We start from the raw sequence: 22790 nt of genomic DNA on the forward strand, positions 1-22790 counted from the left end.
GAATGATGGTCACACCCAAGCGCAAGACCCTGACCGTGAGAGCAGGCACCCCTGTGTAGCGGATCCTGCGGCAGCAGGAAAAACACCCACACACCAGTAAGCGATGTATATAGAGCAGTGGGAAACAACGCAAAATGACGACGGCGACAACTACTGCAGAGCACCACTACCATGTAATGCATTTTCACTTTCAATTTAAATTTTTCAATTTTAAAATCGTTACCGGGAAGCGGGGGAGCTCGCACCACATAGCGTTATGTAAAGTATGACTGCATCGGTAGGATACTACTACTTCCGGAAAGTTGACGGTAGCTTACGGCTGGTAGTAGGTGGTGTGAGCGGGGCGCGACTGGTAGACTACGGCTAGTGCGCAGCTGTCAACGAAGTCGAAAGCTCGCCACAAGGCCAAACGGATACTATCACTACTACTACTACTACTACTGGTGCCGGGGTAGACAATGAGATACAATCCGAAGAGACTGCCGCCGCATGGTAATTGACGGGGAGTCCGGCTAGCTAGCGTAATAAGCTGAGCGAGGGAGATGGCGATGTACAGAAGTGTGGAACTCAAAATTACTATTAGTGAGCAGCTAGCGACTACGGTGGAATTCGGAAGAGACCAGTAGAAGATGTAGGAAGTGGTTCCAGGACAATCATAAGTATTCTTTCTGACAAATATAGATCAAGTCAGTTACTCAAATTTGAAAAAAAAATTTTGGAAGCTAAAGAGCTGAGTATTAAATTGATCGACTCCATTTGACAAATTATCTATGTTTATTGATGAGAGGAGACGGACTCTTACCCACTAAAACAGCGAACGTTTTTTCCAGACACTCGCTCGCGTAAATTCGCCAGTTAACGGGCTCAGTTGCAATGAAAGTGTCGCTTTCAAAGCTACAGCTACAGATATCCTGCGAAAGCTGATATTTTTAGCGAAAGTCGATAGTTTCATATACTCATAAATATCTTTCTCGTCGTCGTTCACGTCCTTACTTATTGCACTCACTGGTCAAAAATCAGAATACAGCATCGCACGCATTTGCTTCGTGAAAATTTATCCTTAATATGATACGTGAAAATTTTACCGTTCATAGGTGCAAAGCGTTGTCTGCGTCATGGTAGTGCCTTGTGTTTTATATTACAGAATTAGGTAGGAAGAAAACGGATCAGTTCAATCGGCTTCTAACCACAAAAACACTATTGTAAATCCATGACCTCTTCCGACATGAACCGATGAAGGATGGCGGCAAATTGTGCAGTCGTACCTCGATATTGTTATCGTCCATATTCAAGATGATTTTAATTCGAACGCTGTCACTCGCAATCTCGTGCCTTAGATTGTTTTGCAAAATAGAACTTTTCGTCTGACCATATTTGTTGAAGGTTATCAGTACTCGGTGGTTTATATGATGGAATTGCATACAGGCGATTTCCGTAAGCCTAAACTTCATTTTAACCTTCAATAAATGATCCTCGTCTAGAATACTCTTGCAATCTTATGTAGAGACCTGAAGTAAATGGGCACTATATTTAAACTAACCCAAACTAAATATAGGTAACAAATTTGAAAATACCGAATTGATTTGACAAACAAAAGGTTTTACATGTTGCAACGTTTTGGCAATAATGATTTTATGCTAGGCTAAATACTGTTTAAATCTAAATCCAATAAAGCGAAGGTACTTTTTTCGATGTTTTTCAAAACTGGAAGTACGATAGGTCACTATATTCGAAGTTCAATAAAACAATATATAAGAAAGTCAGCGGTTCAACTTTTATCTGAAGAGTATGAATACGGCAGATTATTTAAAAATAAACAACACAAATAATAAATGCAATCCATTGACGGAAGTGACAAATGATGTGAAAAATCATGAAACCGCGGAAGGAAATATTTAAAAAAAACATGCGTCTGGTTTTGTAATTGCGAACGATATCTTCGGTATCCTCGTCAGAGTGTAGAATTGAAGTTGTGCATTCCGGCTAATGATGTTGCTTAGCTGTGCGACGAACACGTTTGCGCTTCGGAGCATTTTTTTTGGATTCCTTTTCCTTCTCTTTTTTGATAATATTTTTTTTTTTACTTCAAAAACACCTTGAATTATTATATTGTTAACTCACGCGAAATATCTGGCACCGAGCACTTTCCTTTCACACGAGCACGCATCTATTTCACGCTACACGAGCGTCCTTTGCAATAGCATAGCAAAGATAAAACCCTATACTTGTTGTATCCCTACCCCTATTTGACCTCACTTTGCTCTACTTATAACAAAATCCTTAAAAACGCGTTTTTGAAAATTCAATGTTCCAAAAATCAATTCCAATTTTTTATCATTGTTAATACTGTTATTTTTAGCTTTAGATAGGTTCAGGTCACTGATTCTGACGTTGAAAATGTAAAATTCAAAATGGCGGATTCAATATGGCGACTGTGCTTGGCTAAATTTCATGTTTTCTATATTGGCCTAAAACATCTTACAAGGGGTTTTCGGGATCACTGATTCTGATTCTGACGTCGCAAATGAAAAATTCAAAATGGCTGATCCAATATGGCGACTGTGCTTGGTTAAATTATTTTTTATATTGGCCTAAAACGTTTTACAGGGGGGGTTTCGGGGTCGGTGATCTTGATTCTGACGTCGAAAATGTAAAATTCGAAATGGCAGATCCAATTTGGTGACTGTGCGATGCTATTGTGCAGCCTATTGTGCTATTGTGCTGATTCTGATTCTGACGTCGAAAATGGTAAATTCAAAATATCACATCCAATATGGCGACTGCGCTTAGCTACATTTCAGGTTTTTTGTATTGACCTAAAACGTCTTACATCGGGTTTTCGGGATCACTGATTCTGACGTCGCAAATGTAAAATTCAAAATGGCGGATCCAATATGGCGACTGTGCTTGGTTAAATTTCGGGTTTTTTTTATATTGGTCTAAAACGTTTTACAGGGGGGTTTTCTGGGTCGGTGATCTTGATTCTGACGTCAAAAATGTAAAATTCGAAATGGCGGATCCAATTTGGCAACTGTGCAATGCTATTGTGCAACCGCCATTTTGAATTTTCAAATTCTGTAATCAGAATCGTCCTCAAAAACCACATAATCTATTTTTATGCTAGTTGAGAAGTTATTCCTGTCTCTCAGAATCTTTTTTACACAAACAATAATAAACTCCATTTTTGCATATTTTGATAATTTTTTTTCAAAAAAAACAGACCTGCGAAAAATTCTGCAAAAAATCTATTTAAATATTTGAATAAATTTGAAAAACATTATTTTATATATAGTCTTGTTATTTTCATAAAAAAAACTGTAAAAATGTGAATACTTTACTCGAATTCACCAACATAAATCCTCGATTTAAATTTTCTTAGCCTCAAAAATTAAAACCAGCTGGGAACAATTACCCTAGCAAAATCTCTCCCGTCCGTTCAACACTCGGCTCGAAGAGTACGGAACCATTCGGAGTTAAATTGACGACCTCGTCCCGGAACGGAACGGCCGCCGATCGTTGGCGTCGTCATCGGCGGTGTGACTAGCTGTGGCTTGCTACAACAGCCGCGGCATACGATGGCCATTCCGTCGTGTCACGAGCAAAGAAGGCCAACGGAAAGCGAAACGTATCCGTCGTCCCTCGATAGCCGGGGCCGGCTGTCTCATGCAAACTTCTGCGGGCGGCATATCACTTGCCTACTCTTTTCAATTCTCAGGCAGGCAGCGTCCGCAGCCCAGGTGGTGGAAGGTATGGTGTGACCGACCAGGAGGTGAAACCGAACCCAGTGTAAATAGTTTTCATTTTCATGTTCATGGCCATCTCTTCGCATGTGTCCCCCACGCCGTCAATGGGGGTTTGTAAGGGTGTACGAATACAAACACACGTGCACCGTTACTCGTGGGCATTGAATGTGTGCGTGATCCCCTCTTCTTTTCACGATCAACGGAGAGGAGTTTTTCTCACTCGAGTGAGAAAAACTGGCACGCCTGAGAGGCAGGCGAGGTACAGCAGGCCATGGAGCGGGTTGTTTTTTGTTGCTGTAGAAACGACATGTTTCTGTGTAAATATGTTGCTACATAATAACGTTTTTCCGTAGAAAATTGCTCCACTCCAGAAGGTGCCGGAGATTGACGGAGTTCGAGTTGGAGCGTAAAATGAAAAACGAGAGCGAGAGGGAATCTAATTATGAACCCTCTAGAGGACTGTTGGCTTGGTTGGTTATTTGTTCAGTGACGTAATAAAATTATTCAAAAGGGAGTTTAGCATGAAATAAAAGATGGCTTCTTTGTGGGTAGATTTAATTTTTGACAACCCTTCAAAAGCTTCGTCGAAAGACGTATATCAGTCGCAACTTTGCACAAAACTCAAAACAATGAAGCTTATCAGTTTCGTGAAAGTTTGTTAACAAAATTCGCCATTTTCCTCTTAGAAAAAAACCCTATCCCACCCCGTTGCAAAAAAACAACAGCAAAAAACCGCAAGATAATAAAAGAGCTCTTCAATTTCAATTAGTTGGCCTTGACGTCTTTTGTAAACCCATAATCACGTTGCGAGATCTTCTTGACTTTCACGTAATCCATTTTCATTGCAGGTCCCACCGGATCCCAGTAGGCTCTCCTCCCCACTACGGAGTGGAATCCAAAAGGAGCTGTGGACGTAGTTGACGTATCTACGGCGCAATTCATATCTATTCCAACAAACACCATTTTCGGGACGCTGTAGAACGAACTGTTTATTCAATTAGTTGGGGCGAACAACAAATGCAGGCCCGGAGGAACCCCGCACGAAAAGCCGGCTACCATTACCAGTTATGTAATTGGCTTTTATTGATTAATGTTATGTACCTCAGCCAGTTCCCGGTCGTTTACATCGTCGTTGTGTGGACGTTTATGGTTCTGTTTGTCCTGCGCCTGAATGTAGTATGTTCTACGGTATATGTACTGCCGTTGACAACGGTCTTCTCCTCCCGACTCCTGACCGCACCGGTGCTTGTTTAAGGACCCAGTTTGGCAGTATCTGGCCGGGATTCCACAACTTCAACGATGAGCGGTCGGATGGTGTTTTTGGTTGATTGGGGGTTAGGGTAACGATGGAAGGGAAACTTTTCCTTTCTAACTCTCGATTTTTCGATCGCTTCGGCGTCCGGAACCGAGACCCGCACGCGGTACCCGTTCCATCATAGTCAATCGCAGCAAGCCGTTCGAGTCGGGTATTGGTTGCGATGATGAAGGATGAAAATGGTAGGTACTGTGAGGGAGGGGGAGGGTTTAAATAGATTATGGGGCTAACAGTGTTCGAAGAGCGGGACCATCCTTTTCGGTTCGGTGGAAAGATTGATGGTCAGGGTCTAGATAGGAGGGTTCTGGAACTTGCCGGGTGAAGGTAGGATATATGAAAAATGTAGGACTACCTTGCGTTTCGGGGACAGGTTTCAGGTGGGATGAATTGTAGGGTATTCGGATATTGGCTGCAGGGACTGGGAGAATCGATTTTCTATCCAGCCAGTAGATACGCGCAGGAACCCGGCATACATAAGCTTGCTATGGAACCTGTGGTGAAATGGAGTCAACTTCGGAAAGGAGTGGAGTTTGAATTGTTTGTTTGTTTATTGATTGGAAATTCTCTCAAGGGCATTTGTTTGCATTCCGCACAACATTGTGCCGTATGGTTCTACTTGAATTGTTGAATAGAGTATGGTACGAGAGATTTTCAAGTACATTCACCAGAAGAGCAGTAGCGAAACAAATATTAGTTCATATAAATCATTGGTTCTGTTTCGATAGACTTCGCAACCGATTCTCAGCGAACTGGAAAGTTTCAGGACTAATGCTGTGATGGTACTGGCATTAAGAATATATCCTGATTGTTTTATTTTTGTAGCAGACCATGTACGTACAGTGCGAAGAACGAGCTTCGAGTGGTCTGCATAAAACAGTTTGCAATTAGCTACCAATAGCAATGTGATATGCGTTGAAAAATAGTGCGAATAGCAAGGCACTGAAGTTACTGCCTTGTGGAACACATGATTTATTCAAGAACAACGGTGATATGCAGCCATAGAATTTCCGTTGTAAAATTCTTCTGGAAAAATAAAACTTCAACCGAAACACAAGTTGCGAAGAAACGACGAGATGATATATATATATATATATATATATATATATATATATATATATATATATATATATATATATATATATATATATATATATATATATATATATATATATATATATATATATATATATATATATATATATATATATATATATATATATATATATATATATATATATATATATATATATATATATATATATATATATATAAGTAACTTGGCACCAATTTCGTCGAATACTGCTTTCATATCAGTGTATATGTCATCAATCTCTGCTTTGGCTTCCATGACTGTCATGCTCTTTGAAGACGAAACTCGGCATCCATGTTGGTTGGAGGAAATGTAATACTTTGCACAGCCTAACACAGCACCACTGATATTAATCTTGAGAAGATTGGAGAGCTGATTATTGCGCGATAATTAATCATATTGTGCCGATCGCCTTTCCCAAAAATGGGAAAATATAAAGCAAAAAGAAACAAAACATTCAAAAAATAGGTAGCGAAAGTAAGACAAAATAAGGTAAAAATAACAAATAAATGCTCACAAAACACAGAAACAACACAAAAAGCAAAAAAAAACAAAGAACCTGAACATGAAAAAATAAGGAAGAGAGAGTTAATAAATAGTAACCAAAAAAACAGAAAAACTAGTATGATAAATATAGGACAGAAAGCGCAAAGAGCAAGTAACAAGCACATAGGCCGAATAACAAAAAAATCGAAGCAAAAAATAAACTAAAAAAAGCCACAAATACATTGAAAAAAATGAAATAAGACAACGAAACTGAAATTTAAAAAAAGAGAGCCAAACCAATACGACAAAAATTAAGCAAAGAAAAGAAAACAAAATGCCAAAACACAAACTAACAACAACAATTAAAAAAATGAATTTGGACAAAAAACCTCAATAAGCAAATAAAGAAAAAAATTGAGCAGGAAAATAACAGTTCAAATATAAAAAATAGCAGTAAAAATAGAAAGCAAAACGCAAAGATCAATTAACAAGAAGAACATAACAAACAGGAATCAAAGCATCGCACAAGAGGACAGAGGTGAAAAACAACAAAAACAAATTAGAGCTTAACAAAATAGAAACTAAACGAAAATCAGAAAATAAAAATAAGCAAGTAAAACGAGTCAAGAACGAAAAATGCTACAAAATAGAAAACCCAAAGAATAAACTAAAAATAAAAAAGGACAAGAAAACAAAAAAAAATAAAAACAAAAAGACAAAGAACAAAAACGCAAAAACAGCCAAGAAAGAGAAGAAAAAAACAAGGTTTATTTAAATAAATACATAAAATTTGAATACGAAATTCAAGCTGAAATCAAGACAAGCAGCACAATAAATGAAAAACAATAAAAAAGACCAACCAAGAAATAAATAACCGCAAGATGATATCAAAACAAAAAGCACAATAAACTTGAACAAAAAGAAATATAAACAAAGTACCGATAAAATAAAAACGAACGGAATTGTAAAACATAAAAGGATAAAGCAAAACAAACAGACAAAGGATATTGTCCCCCATCTTGTAAATAGAATTGTATCCCTAGTTTTAAAACACCGGTGAATTTTCTCATAAATATTTTTTCCCCCGTTTGTGTACCAAACTATATTGTTAGTTTTAAGATAACTGTAAATATTTCCTAAAAAACTATTACTATTGAATTCCTTGTTTTAAAATTTTTCATAAAAAAAATCTTTTGCTCCTTCTCTTGTATATAGAATCTTATTTCTAGTCTTAAGATAGCTGTAAAATTTTTCTCTTAAAAAAAAAAATATTTCACCATTGTAACCTCCTAGTTTTAAAATATCCAAAATGTAAAAACAAAAGAATTTGGCACCGCCAAGCTAACGCATTTGTGCCTATCAAATAAACGAAATGAATTAAAAAAAAAACAGACAAAGGATTAAATTTAAAAGAAATGAAATGTAAACGAATAAAGAACACCAAGAAAGCAAAAAAAAACGAACAAAAATCAAAAACAGTTAAAAAACTAGATAAAAAGCCTAAAATGATGCCTCAACGGAACGCAAAACTGGACACACAAAGAAAAAAACGAACAAGGAACAAAAAAAGAAACAAAACCAAACAACGATAACAAAACACAAATGAACCAAAAAAATATACAGTGCCAATGAACAAATAATAAATCAAAGCTAAAAACAAAACAAAAATAAAATAACAAAAAAGCAAAAAAACAAAGCACAGAAAAATACGAAAACAACATAGACAAAAACAAAACGAACAGGAAAAATGGATAAAAATAACGAAGGAAAAAAACAGAAAAAGTAGCTGACAAGAAAAAACAAAGCAAAATAACAATAAAAAACAAGAAACGGCAGTCAACAAAAACATGAGAAATGAAAGATAAGACACAAGGCAAAAACGAAAATAAAAAATAAAGCAATAAAAAAAATCAAAAGACAAGTATCGAACGGAAAAAATCTACAAAAACCCTATATACAAAACAAGCAAAAAAGAAAGACAAGCTATTAAAAAACAGAAATAAAGGCAGATAAAGGTGAGTAAAATGAAAAAAAGAACAAACGTAATAGATAAATAATACAAGAAAATCAAGACTAACAGCACAGAAAGCAAAAAAAGCATAAAAGCCATAAAGTTAAGCTATAAAACAAATTAGAAAAAACCACGACAGAAAACACGAAGCAGAAGAAAAACAGGTTACAAAAAACAAAAAAAAGAAGCCATGAAAATGAAAAGATTAGATAATTGGGCGTAGCGTAGTTGGCAAATCGATTGCCTTGTACGCAGCGCACCTGGGTTCGAGTCCCGACCCCGCGCATAGGGTTAGAAATTTCTCATAAGAGATTTTTCTAACCCGAAGAGGCGAATGACCTTAAGGTTAAAACCTCTATAATCGAAATAAAACAAAATAGCAAAACCAAAAATAAAACAAAAATAGACACAAAACAAAGAGCTTGAAACAAATCAATTACGAGAAAACATAAAACCAATACAAAGCAAAACAAAAAAAACAATGATAAAACAAGAAAGACAAGAAATGAAACGAAAACTAAAGCAAAAATAATAAAAACATCACAACCAAAAGGAGAATAAAAACAAACTAAAAAGCAAAAAGAACCTAAAATAAGAAGCAGAAAACAAAAAAAAACTAGCTTAAAAACGCCCAACAAAAAACCTAAAAGCATAAAAAATATATGACAAACAAATCAAAAAATACTGCAAGCAGAAATAAATACTAAGCACAAAAAGAAAAACCTATTTTAATCCACCAAGTGGTGCAACTGTGCCTTTCTCATTTGCCCAAACTACGATTCCATGGTTGGTTAAGTTCAATATACCAGTGGAAATGTATATTCCATATTCAGTACGATTCGCACATACATACAATGGATCGACAGCCACGAACTCGAGATGCTCTGTGTTGACGCTGAAACACTTGAAACCAGCGGCGGATTCAGGAGGGGGAGGGTCCGAGGGGTCCGTATAATATTTAATTGGCTCAATCAGCACTAGCTCAGTGTTGTCTTTCGGTAAACTTATTTTATCATTCGGGGCTGTGTGTGTGTGCGTGAAGGGGATGAGTAACCCACAACCGAACCACCCCCCCCCCCAAGTCTATGTTGGTATGCCTACTAGGTGAAGGTTATTGGGACGAGAGAGTGGTAGGTCTGGAGGAGGTGCATTAGGTGGTCGTTTGAGGAGGATCTGATGAGGGGTTTTGAGGGGAGGTGGCTTGATGGGGTGGGACTTGAGGAGAGGAAGGGTGTTTCGCGAAGGGTAGTGTGTAATGTGGGGGGGCAACTTCTCACTGCATAGCCCTAGCTCCGCCCCTGTTAAAATACAGATCACCTATATAAGGAAAAAATTAGGTTGATTAAGTTGGCGGTTTTCAGAGTGGTTGCATAACCTTTCCGAAAGGCAATTTTTGTGAAATTTTTTTTTTTTGAGATCACATCAAATCTCGACCTTTCAAGCATTTTAAAGACATTTGGAATTTCGAATACAAATTCGATTTTGAAATTTCAAGAATAAGAGAAGACATAAATAAATAAGAAAAAAGGTTTAAAAGAAAAAAAAATAGAGAAATAATCAAAAACAAAAAAGAAAGACAAAATGCAAAAAATACGAAACAAGTAACAAAACGCAAAAAAGAGTACAAAAAAGAACCTAAAAATAATAAGTAACATAAAGATACGTGAAAATTAACACAAAAAAGCAAAAAGCATAAACAAGAGAACCGAAAATTATTAAATGCAAGATGAGAACAATAAAATTATAAATAAAAACGAAATAAAGAAAAACGTAGTACAAAGTAAACAGGCAAAGTATCAAAAGAAAACAGGACAAAAATTAACAAAAAATATACACAAAGCAGAAAACGAAGAAAGGAAAGAAAAGGAAGGAATTTTTCTAACAAACAAGGCAAAAAAACAAAAATAGACATAAGGAATAACAAAAAAGACCCACGTGCTGTAAAAACTACGAAAACGGAAAACAAAAAAACGAAAATGAAAAAACATAACCAAAGGAAAAACAGGGAACATATACCGTAACAGCATAAACAACATATATTACTATGACAAACAATCAATCAGTCAGTCAACAAACAATAGGAAAAAAATAAAGATGTAAATATAAGGGGGAAAACAAGAAACAACAGAGGACTAATAAACAAATGGAGCAAAAAAAAACAAAAAAATAAAAAAAACGATGCAAAATATAGAAAAATACAGGAACATAAACAAAGAACAAAAAGCTATTCGCGGTACGGTAAAACAACAAACATGAACAGAACAAAACAAGAATAACAAAAAACAGTAGTAAAAAATAACTGTAATGCATAAAGAAAACACGAAACACAAGCCAATAAACGAAACAATAAGCAAAAAAACAAAAGCAAACAACAGCGAATAAAAAATAGACTACGAAAAACGAAACGAAAAGCAAAGCAAAAATTAAAAATATATGATATAGAACATAAAAGAATGATAAAAACAAAACGAAAAGCTTGAAACAAAATTACGAGAGAATAAACAGTACAACGGAAAACGAAGCATAAAAAAATTCAAAATGCAAGGAACAAAAAAATTAACAAAAACGAGATAAAAAACATTAAAAGCTGATAACAAAAAAACAAATCTAGAGAAAATTTTCAATAGGACGTAAGTAACAATGAGAGATTCTCTTTGAGGTCTTTCTCTTCTGTTCATTACTCGGCCATTTTAACATTTATTACTCTACTCTTTTCATAATATTGTAGTAAAAACCGTCGGTTTTCGATATGTACTGGAAAATTAGTACAAAGTGTTGTAATGACGTCGTAATAAACGAAAGAGAAAGTAAACAAAGAGAGGCTCTCAATGTTACTTACGTCCTATTGAAAATTTTCTCTAGAAATGGCGAATAAAAACGAAACGTAATGATAAATAGAAAACGAAAAAGGAAACAAGCAAGTGCAAAATCATCAAAAAATCTAAAAACAAGAACAAAATCAGACACTCAACAAAACAAAAAATATCACAAGCAGAAACAAAAACCAAACATGAAAAGAAAAAACAACAGAAAACGTAAAAGGGGGAAGAGAAACTTGTGAGAATTTGTTACATGGAGGGAGGAGGGAGTTCATTTTGGGCAAATCTTGCGTTACGTAATTTATGAATGGTCCCTAAACAGGAAAATCATAAAAAACAGACTGTTAAAAAAATGCTAAAACGAATAAACAAGACAAAAATCAAATTAGATAAAATGTAAAAAATTGGAATACATTAACCATAAACAAAAAATAAATAATGAAGACAGCAGCACGAAATAAAAACAAAGTAAACCGCCAGAAACACGAAAAACAAAACAATAAAAAAGGTAAAAACAGCAAAAGCCCCTTATACAAAGCAAGCAAAAAATAAAAGCACCAAATTAGAAAAAAAAACAAAATATAAAAAGCGAATCAAACAATAACAGAACAAAACACAAGAATAGCAATCAAAAAACAAACAAATGAAAAACGAGGTAGTAAACAAAAATCACAAAGATATAAAACCACCTAACATAAGCAAGGAAACAAAAACCAAATCAAAAAACCGAAAGATATAAGCAAAAAATCTGCGAACAAAAATAAGAAGAAAAAAAACCTGATTTAATCCCCCTTGCAGTGAAATTGTGCCTTTCTCATTTCTCCAAACTATGACTAATAATCAATATAATTGTGAAAATGTCTAATACATTCTTAGTACATTATGCACCTACACAATGGCTCGCCAGCCACGAACCTAATGAGCTACGTCTCGACGGTGACACACTTGAAACAAAATAAAATATCATACTTATTTAGCCTGATCAGCATTAGTTCAATGTTGTCTTCCTGCTTACTAATTTTGACATGCGGGTGTGGGTGTGTGAGGAGAAAGAAAAACCCACGAACGGTCCACTCCCCAGCTTAATTTGGTATGCCTTGTGCGAAGTGATGTGGTATAAAGACTATGTGGTTGAGCAGAGAGGGGGAGCGGGGATGGATGGGATGGTGGTCTGAGAGGGATGTAATGAGGGGTGATCTAAGAGGGGTTTAAATAGGGGGAGGAGTTATCAGCTAAAGGGGGGAAACTCTCTCCGTACACCTCTAACTACGCCTCTGAACTCCAAAAACACTCTCAGTTGAAAAAAAAATGAATAGGAATATGACCCTTGGCCCTCCGGGCCAGGATGTCGTTGATGGATATCAGAGTGCTTGCATAACCTTTCTATAAAAGAAAGGCAAAAGAGAAAGCATTAAATAAAACATTAAACAGCAAAAAAATGAAAACGAAGACGAAAATACAACAAAACGTCTGCAAAAAGCGAACCCAATAAAACAAGGCAGTAAAGAAAATAGGAGAAGGATAAAATAAATGAAAGATACGAGAATAAAACTAAACTAAATAAAACAAGAAACAAAAAGCGAAAAAACAGAAAAAAATCAAGAAGCACAAAACAAGCATACAAAAAATAGAAGCAATCAACAAAAAACACAAAAAACCAAAAGGAAGACCAAAAACAAAAAAAAAACAAGCAAAAAAGCAAACTACTGGAACAATCAATTAAAAAAATTAACCTATGAATAGAAAAACACGAAACAAACCACAAAAAACAACAACAAATAATGAACCAAAATGAATAAGAAACAAGAGATCAAAAATCAGACAAATCTACATGCAAAATAAGGATGTTAGGATTGCTTGACTTTTCGTGACGATCTATTCTTCTTTTATCTAAATAAAATAAGTAATCAGAAAAAATACGAAAAGTGCAATGAAGAAAAAAGTGAAGAAAATAGTATGTAACATGCATTCATGGAAACTGAGAAAAAATTAGAACGCTCAAGAGAAAGAACTGAAAAAAATCACTTGAACACTAATTTAATGACCAGGAAAAAAATTACAGCACAGATATTGAAAATATTGGAAAATGGAATGAGGAACAAAAAGTACGAAAGAATATAGAAAAAGTTCGAAAAACTGAAGAATAAAAATAGTAATTGTTGAATAGAATAAACAATAAAAATAGTGATAAGTGACACATGAAGGCAAGAATCGGAATGATATTTTGAGACAAACAAGCGTTCAGTTCTCCTCATATGAAACGGTGTTTATCATCGGCAGGATTAGAGCATTTCCAGGATAAAATATTGACATCATTCAAGTAAAATATGTATATATGAGGACTCAAATTGCTTCTTGGTGATATAGGTATGGTATATTGTTATGAATTTTGATAGTAATTCGGCTATCGGGCACCAAATTAAACGTTTCGATAGAGCTATTGTGACATTCAAGGATTCAAGTCTGAATAAAACAAATCATCCAACTATGTTTTATTACTCCCAAAGGATAACAATTTAGGTAAAACCAATTTATCACCAACTAGGGAGAAATTGGATAAAACCACTTTCGCGCATTAAGGGCACAAAAACCTATAACTTGTCCAGGAACACAAATTGTGTCTTCGTTTTTGGAGCTAGCGTCAGTCCGGTACTAGCTTAATCCTAGCACTAAGTTAGTGTCGGATTCTGATGAGACGGAGTCGAAACGCAAACTCCATAACTAATTTAAACAATTCAAGATTTCCAGTCAAAAGTTGAACTTTACATGCATCATAACGAATGTTAAACTAGCAATTAGCTTATACAGAACGGAATACCATTTTTTTTTGCTTCAAATATCAAAATAAAACTAAATTTACCCTCTTGATTCAAGCTACCCGCTGGTGACCTTGTTACCGACGTTCACCCCTAACCGGCGCTAACCTACAAAGCGGAACACAATAGTGCTCAGATTTTTAGCAACACTAGCCTCAAGCACCCAGCTCCACCAACCAACCGACCAACCCGACTTGGAGATCGGTTCCACCAAAATCATGACGACCTCTCCGTTGCTTACGCCCCGTGTTGATTTAACCGAATTAAAGCGCGGAAGGAGCAAACCCATTCTATTCAGCTACGCGATTTCAAATTTATGCTAAGCAAACATCGTCATAACCGCTGACTCGCAGAACAAAAGAACGACGACGTCTTTAGCTGATCCGAAGTCGTGGGGGCGGGGGGGGGGTGGTAAACCTCCTTGCCAACATTGAATGGGACGGCGAGCGCTTTTTGCCATTTTGAAGAAGTCATGTATTTTTAATTACCCTCGTCGCGGGTGCCCATCGGCGCCGCTGGGTTGCCCCACTCAACAGTAGTGGAACAGCGGTTACGTATTTATGCTATTCATACCGGGTGCTTTTGTGGCGTTGGTTTCCAAAGAAGATACTTGTTGTGTAGTAAAAAATGAAACGAACATCAACTCGTGCTGAGGATCGTGAATGATCTCAAGGTTAAAGATTTATATTTCCTGAGGGGAAAAGTGGAAACGGAATGAAACATTTACTTATCGCAATAACTAGTTTGCTATATTACTCTCTAAGGAGACGATTGAATAAAGATAATTTTGTGTATGAGAGGCCTCTCCTTCTGCTTTATTGCCCCCTTGTATAACGTTAACGAGATACTGCACAATCATGTTTTGGACGAATATATTAATAAACTTATATGCGAAGAGATTTTTTGTTATACTATTGAAATAGGTGAGCTAGAGATGGACATAGCGTGGTTGGGTTCGATTCTCAACCCCGCACACAGAATTAGATTTTTTTTAACCCAAGTTAAAAGAGGTGAATGACCTCGAGCTTAAAATCTCTATATAGTCGAAATAAGTTAGATGCTTCCGTCGTGTAAGGGAATAAGTTGGGGTTCATTCGGGTTTAAACCAGATGACACATATTGCTGGTAAAATTATAGTAACCTTTTTTCCATTCTTTGTTTCATGAGTTGCCCTTAGATGTAAATATTTTCTTCTTCGGCAATAGTAATATGAACGAATCAAAATACATGTGTAACATATTTAATTTAGAATAAGGATGTCAACCTAAAATTTTGTATTATCCCCGTTATCACCATTTGAGCTTGTTAGAAAATGATCTGCAACTTATGAAACTTCGAATGGAAAACCACACTCTTTTTTCAACCATTTTTTAAGTCAATCAGTAAATTTGTGCATGGCCAGAATGGTAGGACAGAAAGTGAGTCATTCGATTTGCCGTTACGCTTAGCACACTATCGTGAGACTCTCGTTGATGACATTGCCCCACGATACACGGTAATCGATTTACGAGAGCGGAAGTTGTCATTTCGTAGAGTAGACAAGGTTACTAATGTAAACTCATTCACACCAGCATCCTTGAAAAACAGCATATACAGTAATGATTCTATATTACTTCCCTGTGTAATTCCTGTAATTTGTTGCTGGGAACTGAGAAGAAACACGATGACCAAACTAATAATTTGCCACACCAATGAGATGCGTTTCAGTCAGTAGACTTTTCTGGGTTTAACGAATCCCGCGAACGAGGCTATTTCAGCTTTCATAATGGAGTCGTTATAAGGTTGGTACCACATGGTACCAATCTTAGTAAAAGTACCTATAGCTTTCACGCACGGCAGTCGCATATAACAACTGATATTTGGGCTATTCGGCAATGGTCTATACCGTCATGTTTGAAAAGTTACTTCATGGTTATAAAATTTGGGATTTAAGAAAATTTCTTAATTTTTTTTCTTTTTGTGAAAGCGCAAAGAAAATAAATTGAGAATACTTCTTAAAAGTTCCGCACTGTAAAGTTACACCGCGACAGTTGATGCTAAGTATTGTCCTATCCATTCGCCTGTTCGGGACGATCAAGATCCATGGATGCACGGACAATGAAAGGGGCAGTGAGATCCATTTCTTTTGAAATTTCGAAGAACTTCTAACCCCTTTGATTCTCTTAACGGTTTTTGAATAGTGAGAAAGTGGCAGGCTCGATCGTTTTCTTAACATCTGTCACCGTGAGCTCAAGTATAAGTACATATTATAGCAGCAGACAGTATTGTAGGAATATCACAGAAAACCCGGCGAATGTGCTGGTAAAAATCATCTAGTACACTCAGGTTTTTTTTACGCGGGGGATACAGGCCGCGTAAATGAAAACCGCGTAAATTTCAAAATCCGCGTAAATGAAAACCGCGTAAATTTCAAAATCCGCGTAAATGAAAACCGCGTAAATTTCAAAATCCGCGTAAATGAAGACCACTTAAATTTAAGAATCCACGTTAAAGGGAACCTCGTTGATGGATACCGCGTAAATTTCAAAATCCGCGTAAATGAAAACCACGTAAATTTCAAAATCCGCGTAAATGAAAACCGCGTAAATTTCAAAATCCGCGTAAATGAAAACCGCGTAAATTTCAAAATCCGCGTAAAAAAACCGCGTAAAAATACCGCGCAAAAAAACCGCGTAAAAAAAACTTGAGTGTACAATTAAAATCGAATCACAGTTTTGAACATCGTTGGCTAAAATAGTCATTTAGCGCCGACTGCATCTAGTACCTCCAAAGCTACAGCTAGCACCGCCAACGAAGCGGAGAACGCCAACAAAGACAAATACATAGCGTAATGCGAAAGTGCAAGAAGGAAACTAGATCATCTGACTATGAACTTCGTCAGAAGTAGCGTCAGGTTACATGAACGAATACAATAACGACGGAGAAAATGAGTTGATCGGGATCACCAAAGCAATAAAAAATTATGTCAATTCGAACGAGTAGCAGTAGAGAATTGCGTGCAAGGGCTTCAAAATTGCGGAGGAATCCATCTCAGAATTATAATGGAATTCTGTTTCAGGTTTCTGATAGAATCGTTTTCAGGATTTTGATGGAACGCTTCATAGGATTCTAATAGAATTCTTCTCATTATTATGAATTGTCTTAAGGATTCTGATGGAATTCTTCTCTAAACTCAGATAAAAATCTCAACATTTTTAGGAATGAATCCGTCGCAGGATTCCGTTAGAGTTGTTTACAGGATTGGAATTGAATCCTTCATAGGAACTTTCCTCAGGATTCTAATAGAATCGATTTAAGATTTCCTTCTCAAGTATCTGATAGCATCAATCTAAAAATTCTGATGGAATCCTTCTCAGGATTCCTGGTAATAAAAATTGAAGGATCGGGGAATTTAATTGGACCTGGAATAATCTAGAATTTTCAGGGAATGATAATTTAAATCATGGAAAAAAAATCCCGTTGGATTATTGGATCGAATAATGCGCATAATGCGGTGAGCAAAGTTTGTGGCAGCTTTTTAGCTAATGGGTTCTCGTGACTACCAACTATAGAGTCAATTCACAGCTCAACTGAGTACAAGTTTCCGTAGTGCACCGTTCAGAAATGGCACATGGAGATCTGTTCTTGATGTGTACATAATGTGGTCTAAGATTTACAAAAAAAGCCTGCTATGTGGTATTTTTGAATCAGATAAGAGGGAATTACACACATTCTCACGATACAACCGTCGGTTTCGGTTCCATATTCCGACATTATTCTTGCAATAAACTTATGGCAAGTACACGCTGACAGAACGTGTAGTTGTGCATCATATTGCAGGTTTTCAAGCACAATAAAGCTTCGTCAGCGAAACTGTTGAACGCTATCAGTGTATAATGTTGGATATGATGGAGTTGTAGAAAGGTAACTTCCGAAAGCTTAAATACTTCGCACTTCAAAAATAGTTCCATCTCGGGAACGGAAGGACGGACACGGCAATGTTTAAAATCAACATCCTCTGTGTCGAACCGAAGTATGATCCTAAATTCCCACCTCACTTTGTCTCGCTGAACTCACAACAAACGAAACTGCGATCACCACCCCACAAATAAACGTAACAGTACTTTATTTCTCATTAGATCCAGGCGACTGTTATTTGTATTTTGCTTTATTGCTGTGTAGCAGGAGTAGCTATTTGTAAGTGAATGGGATGCCGAGGAAATTGTTTTTTTTTGTTAGCTTCAACAAATCATTCCATTAAATCCATTCCGTTTTTCCATGTTTTCGAAAAGCGCCCCCATGAATCTAACTGTGAAATTTTTCTCAGAATTATGAATGAACCATTATCGGGATTCTGCTGAAATCCTTCACAGGATTGTGATGGAATCTTTTGCAGGATTCTGATACAATCCTTCTCAGGAATAGAATCTTTCTCTATCTATGCTATGCTGGAATCTTTTTCAGCATTTTCAGGGCGGAATCCTTTTCAAGATGGTATCCTTCCATGGATTCGGATGGGATCCGGTAATTCATCTCAGATTAATTTCATGAGTGATACTCCAGAGAGCCTGATCGAAACAGTTTTTCACAAATACTAAGCAAATCACAAAGATTAGATTGAGTATTTTGCTTTAAACCATCATTTTATATTGATTAAGGATTGTTTTCGTGAAAAAAATATGATTTGGCAAGGGATCTGTTCCTGCGGCAAGAAAACCATCACTTTCGTGAAAGATAGCAATCTGAATACAGGTAAAAAATGGCGCCTCAACAAACCATGATTGCTCAGTTACATTCTGGCCAGATCTAGTCAGCTGCCATTACAGGAAGGACACGCTACAATGGTACGACAATCCCAAAAGATCAAATTGTCTCCAGCTCGTGCGCTCGCCCCATAGTTAGCGATGTACTGGGCGATAATTAAGCGGAAACCGCTAATTAAGAGAGCAGTCACTAGCAACAGTGGTGGAATGATGAATGATAATTGATCTAAGAAGCTGTGCGCCGGATTAAGAGCGAAATTAACAGAACAGCGCGTGAACTTCTCGAACTAACGATAGCTAACTAACAAATGACCTGTATTACGTCGTTAGAAAAAAATGTACTTGAATTTCCGTAATATTTTTCGATAGAAAGAATGGTTAAGCAAATACACGCATTTGAATGTATCCCGATTCCGGAAAAATATAGCCTTTTGCTGTTTACTGTAATGAAAACCGAAGTCTTTTTGCCGCAGCTGCAGATTTTCCGCCAGATCATCAGCTTGTCGGCAAATACGTCCGCATGAACAAATTTATATTTATTTGAAAAAAAAAAAAACACTCAGCAATCCCTTACCAGAATTCACACTTTCTGACCCGGAAGCTGTTTAAAATCTAATTGGACACATGACACGTCTAATCATCCAAAAAAAAAATTGTGTCCGTTTGATCTGGTCAGCCAGTGATCAAATAGCTTTTGAGCCAACACACGGCGCGATCAATTAAGTCACGCGAAAACTGTAAACTGTACAGCAATGCTGTGTTGTGGGAGGTTTTATGATGATCCAGGGCCTTCATTTTGGTGATATAGTTTTGGTGATTAATGCCCCTTGCAGTGAGATATTAGCTACAACCTTTTTTTGAAAGAATGAAAAGTAAGGTGATGTCTTCAGAAATGTTTAAGAACTTGTTTTGCGAACATTTTTGCTGGAAACCAAAAATCTCTATTTATAGCATACTCGAAGTTATAGACCGTTGTTTGTGAATGACCTCTTAAAAAAAACTTTTTCTGTAACATAACTTCTTAAATATCATAGATGAAGTTTCAGCATATTCCAGAAAGTTGTTCGTTTGGTCAAGATACATATTTTTTAGAGGAGTTTATCGTTCTATCTCTTGCGGTTCCAAAACTGTTCGATGTTTTCATGAAATTGGTGGAAGTTTCAATAGTAATAACTTTTGAACCGGCAAATTTGAAAATTGTGTATTTTGATAACTAGGAAAACGTCATAGAATATATGAAACTCGTGGGATTAGTATCTGGAAAGATACATAATATCAATATTTTTGAGGGTTGTCTAAATAAAACGAACTATAAATTCTAAAGTATTTAAAGGAGAGACTAAGCAAATTTCACAATATTATTCGCAAAAGCATTCTCCACAACTTTGCTGAAGACATCAACTCATTTCTTCTGCAAGAATTTTTTTTTCAAGAGTTGTCCTACTGGAGCTGTAGAACTAGGTTCTCGGCAGGGCTCCCCGTCAGAATCACATACTACAATTTGCAGACGAGACAGGCAATGTCGCCCACTAAAACACTGCAATAGGCCAATTGTAGCGGGCCGTGATTCTGAATGTGATATTCATTGTACGGTTCTGGTATGTGCGGGCGTAGGGACTCGCGATCGCGTGTATCATCGCGAAGGGCTCGAAACATTTGTACGTTAACGTGCTCGATCGCGTGTCCGTTTGTATGTCGCGTGTGCTAACGTGTATGAACTTCGCGTGTATAAATTCTATTTCATAACCGTGTGCCTTTCGCATATTCGCGTGTGTTCTAGAATGATCGCGCGCGGGCCGTGAATCTGATACTTAATTTTTTATGTACGGTTCAGATTCCAGAAGAAAGTGGGTTCTTACATATCATTAGAATTCGGCTCTATCCCATTTGGCATAATGTGATATGGCATAATGCCATTTGGCATAATGTCATATGGCATAATGACCATTTGGCATAATGGTTATTTGGCATAATAGTCAGTTGGCATAAAGGTGACTTGGCATAATGGCAATTTGGCATAATGACCATTTGGCATAAAGACTATTTGGCATAACGCCATTTGGCATAATTCTATTTGGTATATTTTTTTATTTGGCAAAGTGAACATTGGATTAACGACAAGTTAGCATCTAAGGATTTCATTCCACTTATGTAAATTTTAAATAGAAATTTTGACAATCTTTCTATTTAAGAACAGCTCATATTCAAAAGAAGGGAAAATCATCAATGATTTATACCGAACTATCTAGTCTGTACTTATCCTAATTATTGAAAGATAAATGACATACTTTACTGAAAATTCATCCTTCTTTTAATTATGAGCTGTTCTTTAATGCGAAAGTTTGCAAATTCCTGATTTCATATTTTCACAATGATATCTTACTCAAAGCAAATTTTACTTTTAAAATCCTTGTGTAAATAAATTCAGTAAACTAAGCATTTGTTCTGGTTCTGTTTCTTTCAATAGTTTATGTGCAAATTAAAACAAAATAAATTATATTCAATGATTTTATTCGTATTCACCGTCATAGGGATTAGAAAAATTAATTTAAAAAAATCATCTTTGTTGCGAGCCCAGATTTGCTGCTATTGCTTGAAGGTAATCAATAGTATCAAAATTTTGTAAGTTCGTAACAATTTTGCACAGTTTCGCGTCAATTAATTAATTTTTGGTACGACGCTTCTTCTCGGAGGTTAGTGACATATGCGCCAAGATTTGTGAAGCGATAAATTTTTCCTCTAGTTTCAGTTCTTCGATGATATGTATCAGACCAGCACTGCGACCCACCAGACGATTCCAATGACCGCGCCATGCTTCAATTTGGTTGGTGGTACGTGGGATTTCATCTTTCACGTTTCGGTAAACCGACCAAAGATCAGGAGGATACAAAGGTTCCGTTGTATGTACTCGACCTGGTTTTGTTGTTAGTCTGGATTTGCTTAAACCCAAAATATTCTTCAACATACTTGAAAAATCCAGTAAGTTCAGTCGGTGCTGATGATTTGATGTTTGCGTAGGCGTCAGATATTTTTTCGGCAGGTAAAAATGCAAGATCCTCTGTTTTGCCTTTCTCATATAGAAAGGTTATGCAATTACTCTGAAAATCGCCAATCCAATCCCGGGCCGGAGGGTCTAAGTGACTCAGTTCGTCGAGATAGAAAAAAGTATGTGTGTGTATATGTGTGTGTGTGTAAGTGCGTATGTGTAAAAAAAATGTCACTCATTTTTCTCAGAGATGGCTGGCCCAAGCTTAGTCTCAAATGAAAAGTGCAACCTTCCCATCGGCTGCTATTGAATTTTGTATCGATCGGAATTCTGGTTCCGGAATTACGGGTTTAAGAGTGCGGCTACTCAGAAATTTCCCATATAAACTATAGGAAAAATTTAAAATAGAATTATTATTTTTGATGCCAGATGTCTTTAAGGTGCATAAAACGTCGAGATTTGATGCAAACTCAAAAAAAAAAAACTGACAAAAATTTACTTTTTTCGATTTTGGTACATTTTTGCCTTTCTCATATAGAAAGGTTATGAAATCACTGGCATAATTTTTCTGGATTTAAACAGGCGCGTAGTTGAGGGTATACGGGGAGGAGTTACCCTCCCCCTCTACTGTTCACTCCCCTCCCTTTAAAATCCCCTTAAATCACTCCTCAGACCAACACCCCACCCAGCCCTCATAACCCCCCAACCCTATCATCTTTAATCCACCATCATATCACAAAGCATACCAAATTAAGCTGGGGAGTCGTTCGTTCGTGGGATTT

At 36.5% G+C, this 22790-nt stretch overlaps 1 protein-coding gene across 1 annotated transcript in view; it reads right to left on the reverse strand.

The window, feature by feature from the left end:
- Positions 1-313: 313 nt before the first annotated feature.
- LOC131694619 (uncharacterized) overlaps positions 314-22790 on the reverse strand; it is a 50616-nt gene continuing 28139 nt past the window's right edge. Inside the window, exon 4 of the mRNA XM_058983101.1 lies at positions 314-668. Coding sequence (XP_058839084.1) covers positions 314-668 — 355 coding nt within the window. The remainder of the gene's footprint in view (positions 669-22790) is intronic.

Source organism: Topomyia yanbarensis, chromosome 1 (assembly GCF_030247195.1).
Source record: "Topomyia yanbarensis strain Yona2022 chromosome 1, ASM3024719v1, whole genome shotgun sequence".
Classification (NCBI taxonomy): domain Eukaryota; kingdom Metazoa; phylum Arthropoda; class Insecta; order Diptera; family Culicidae; genus Topomyia; species Topomyia yanbarensis.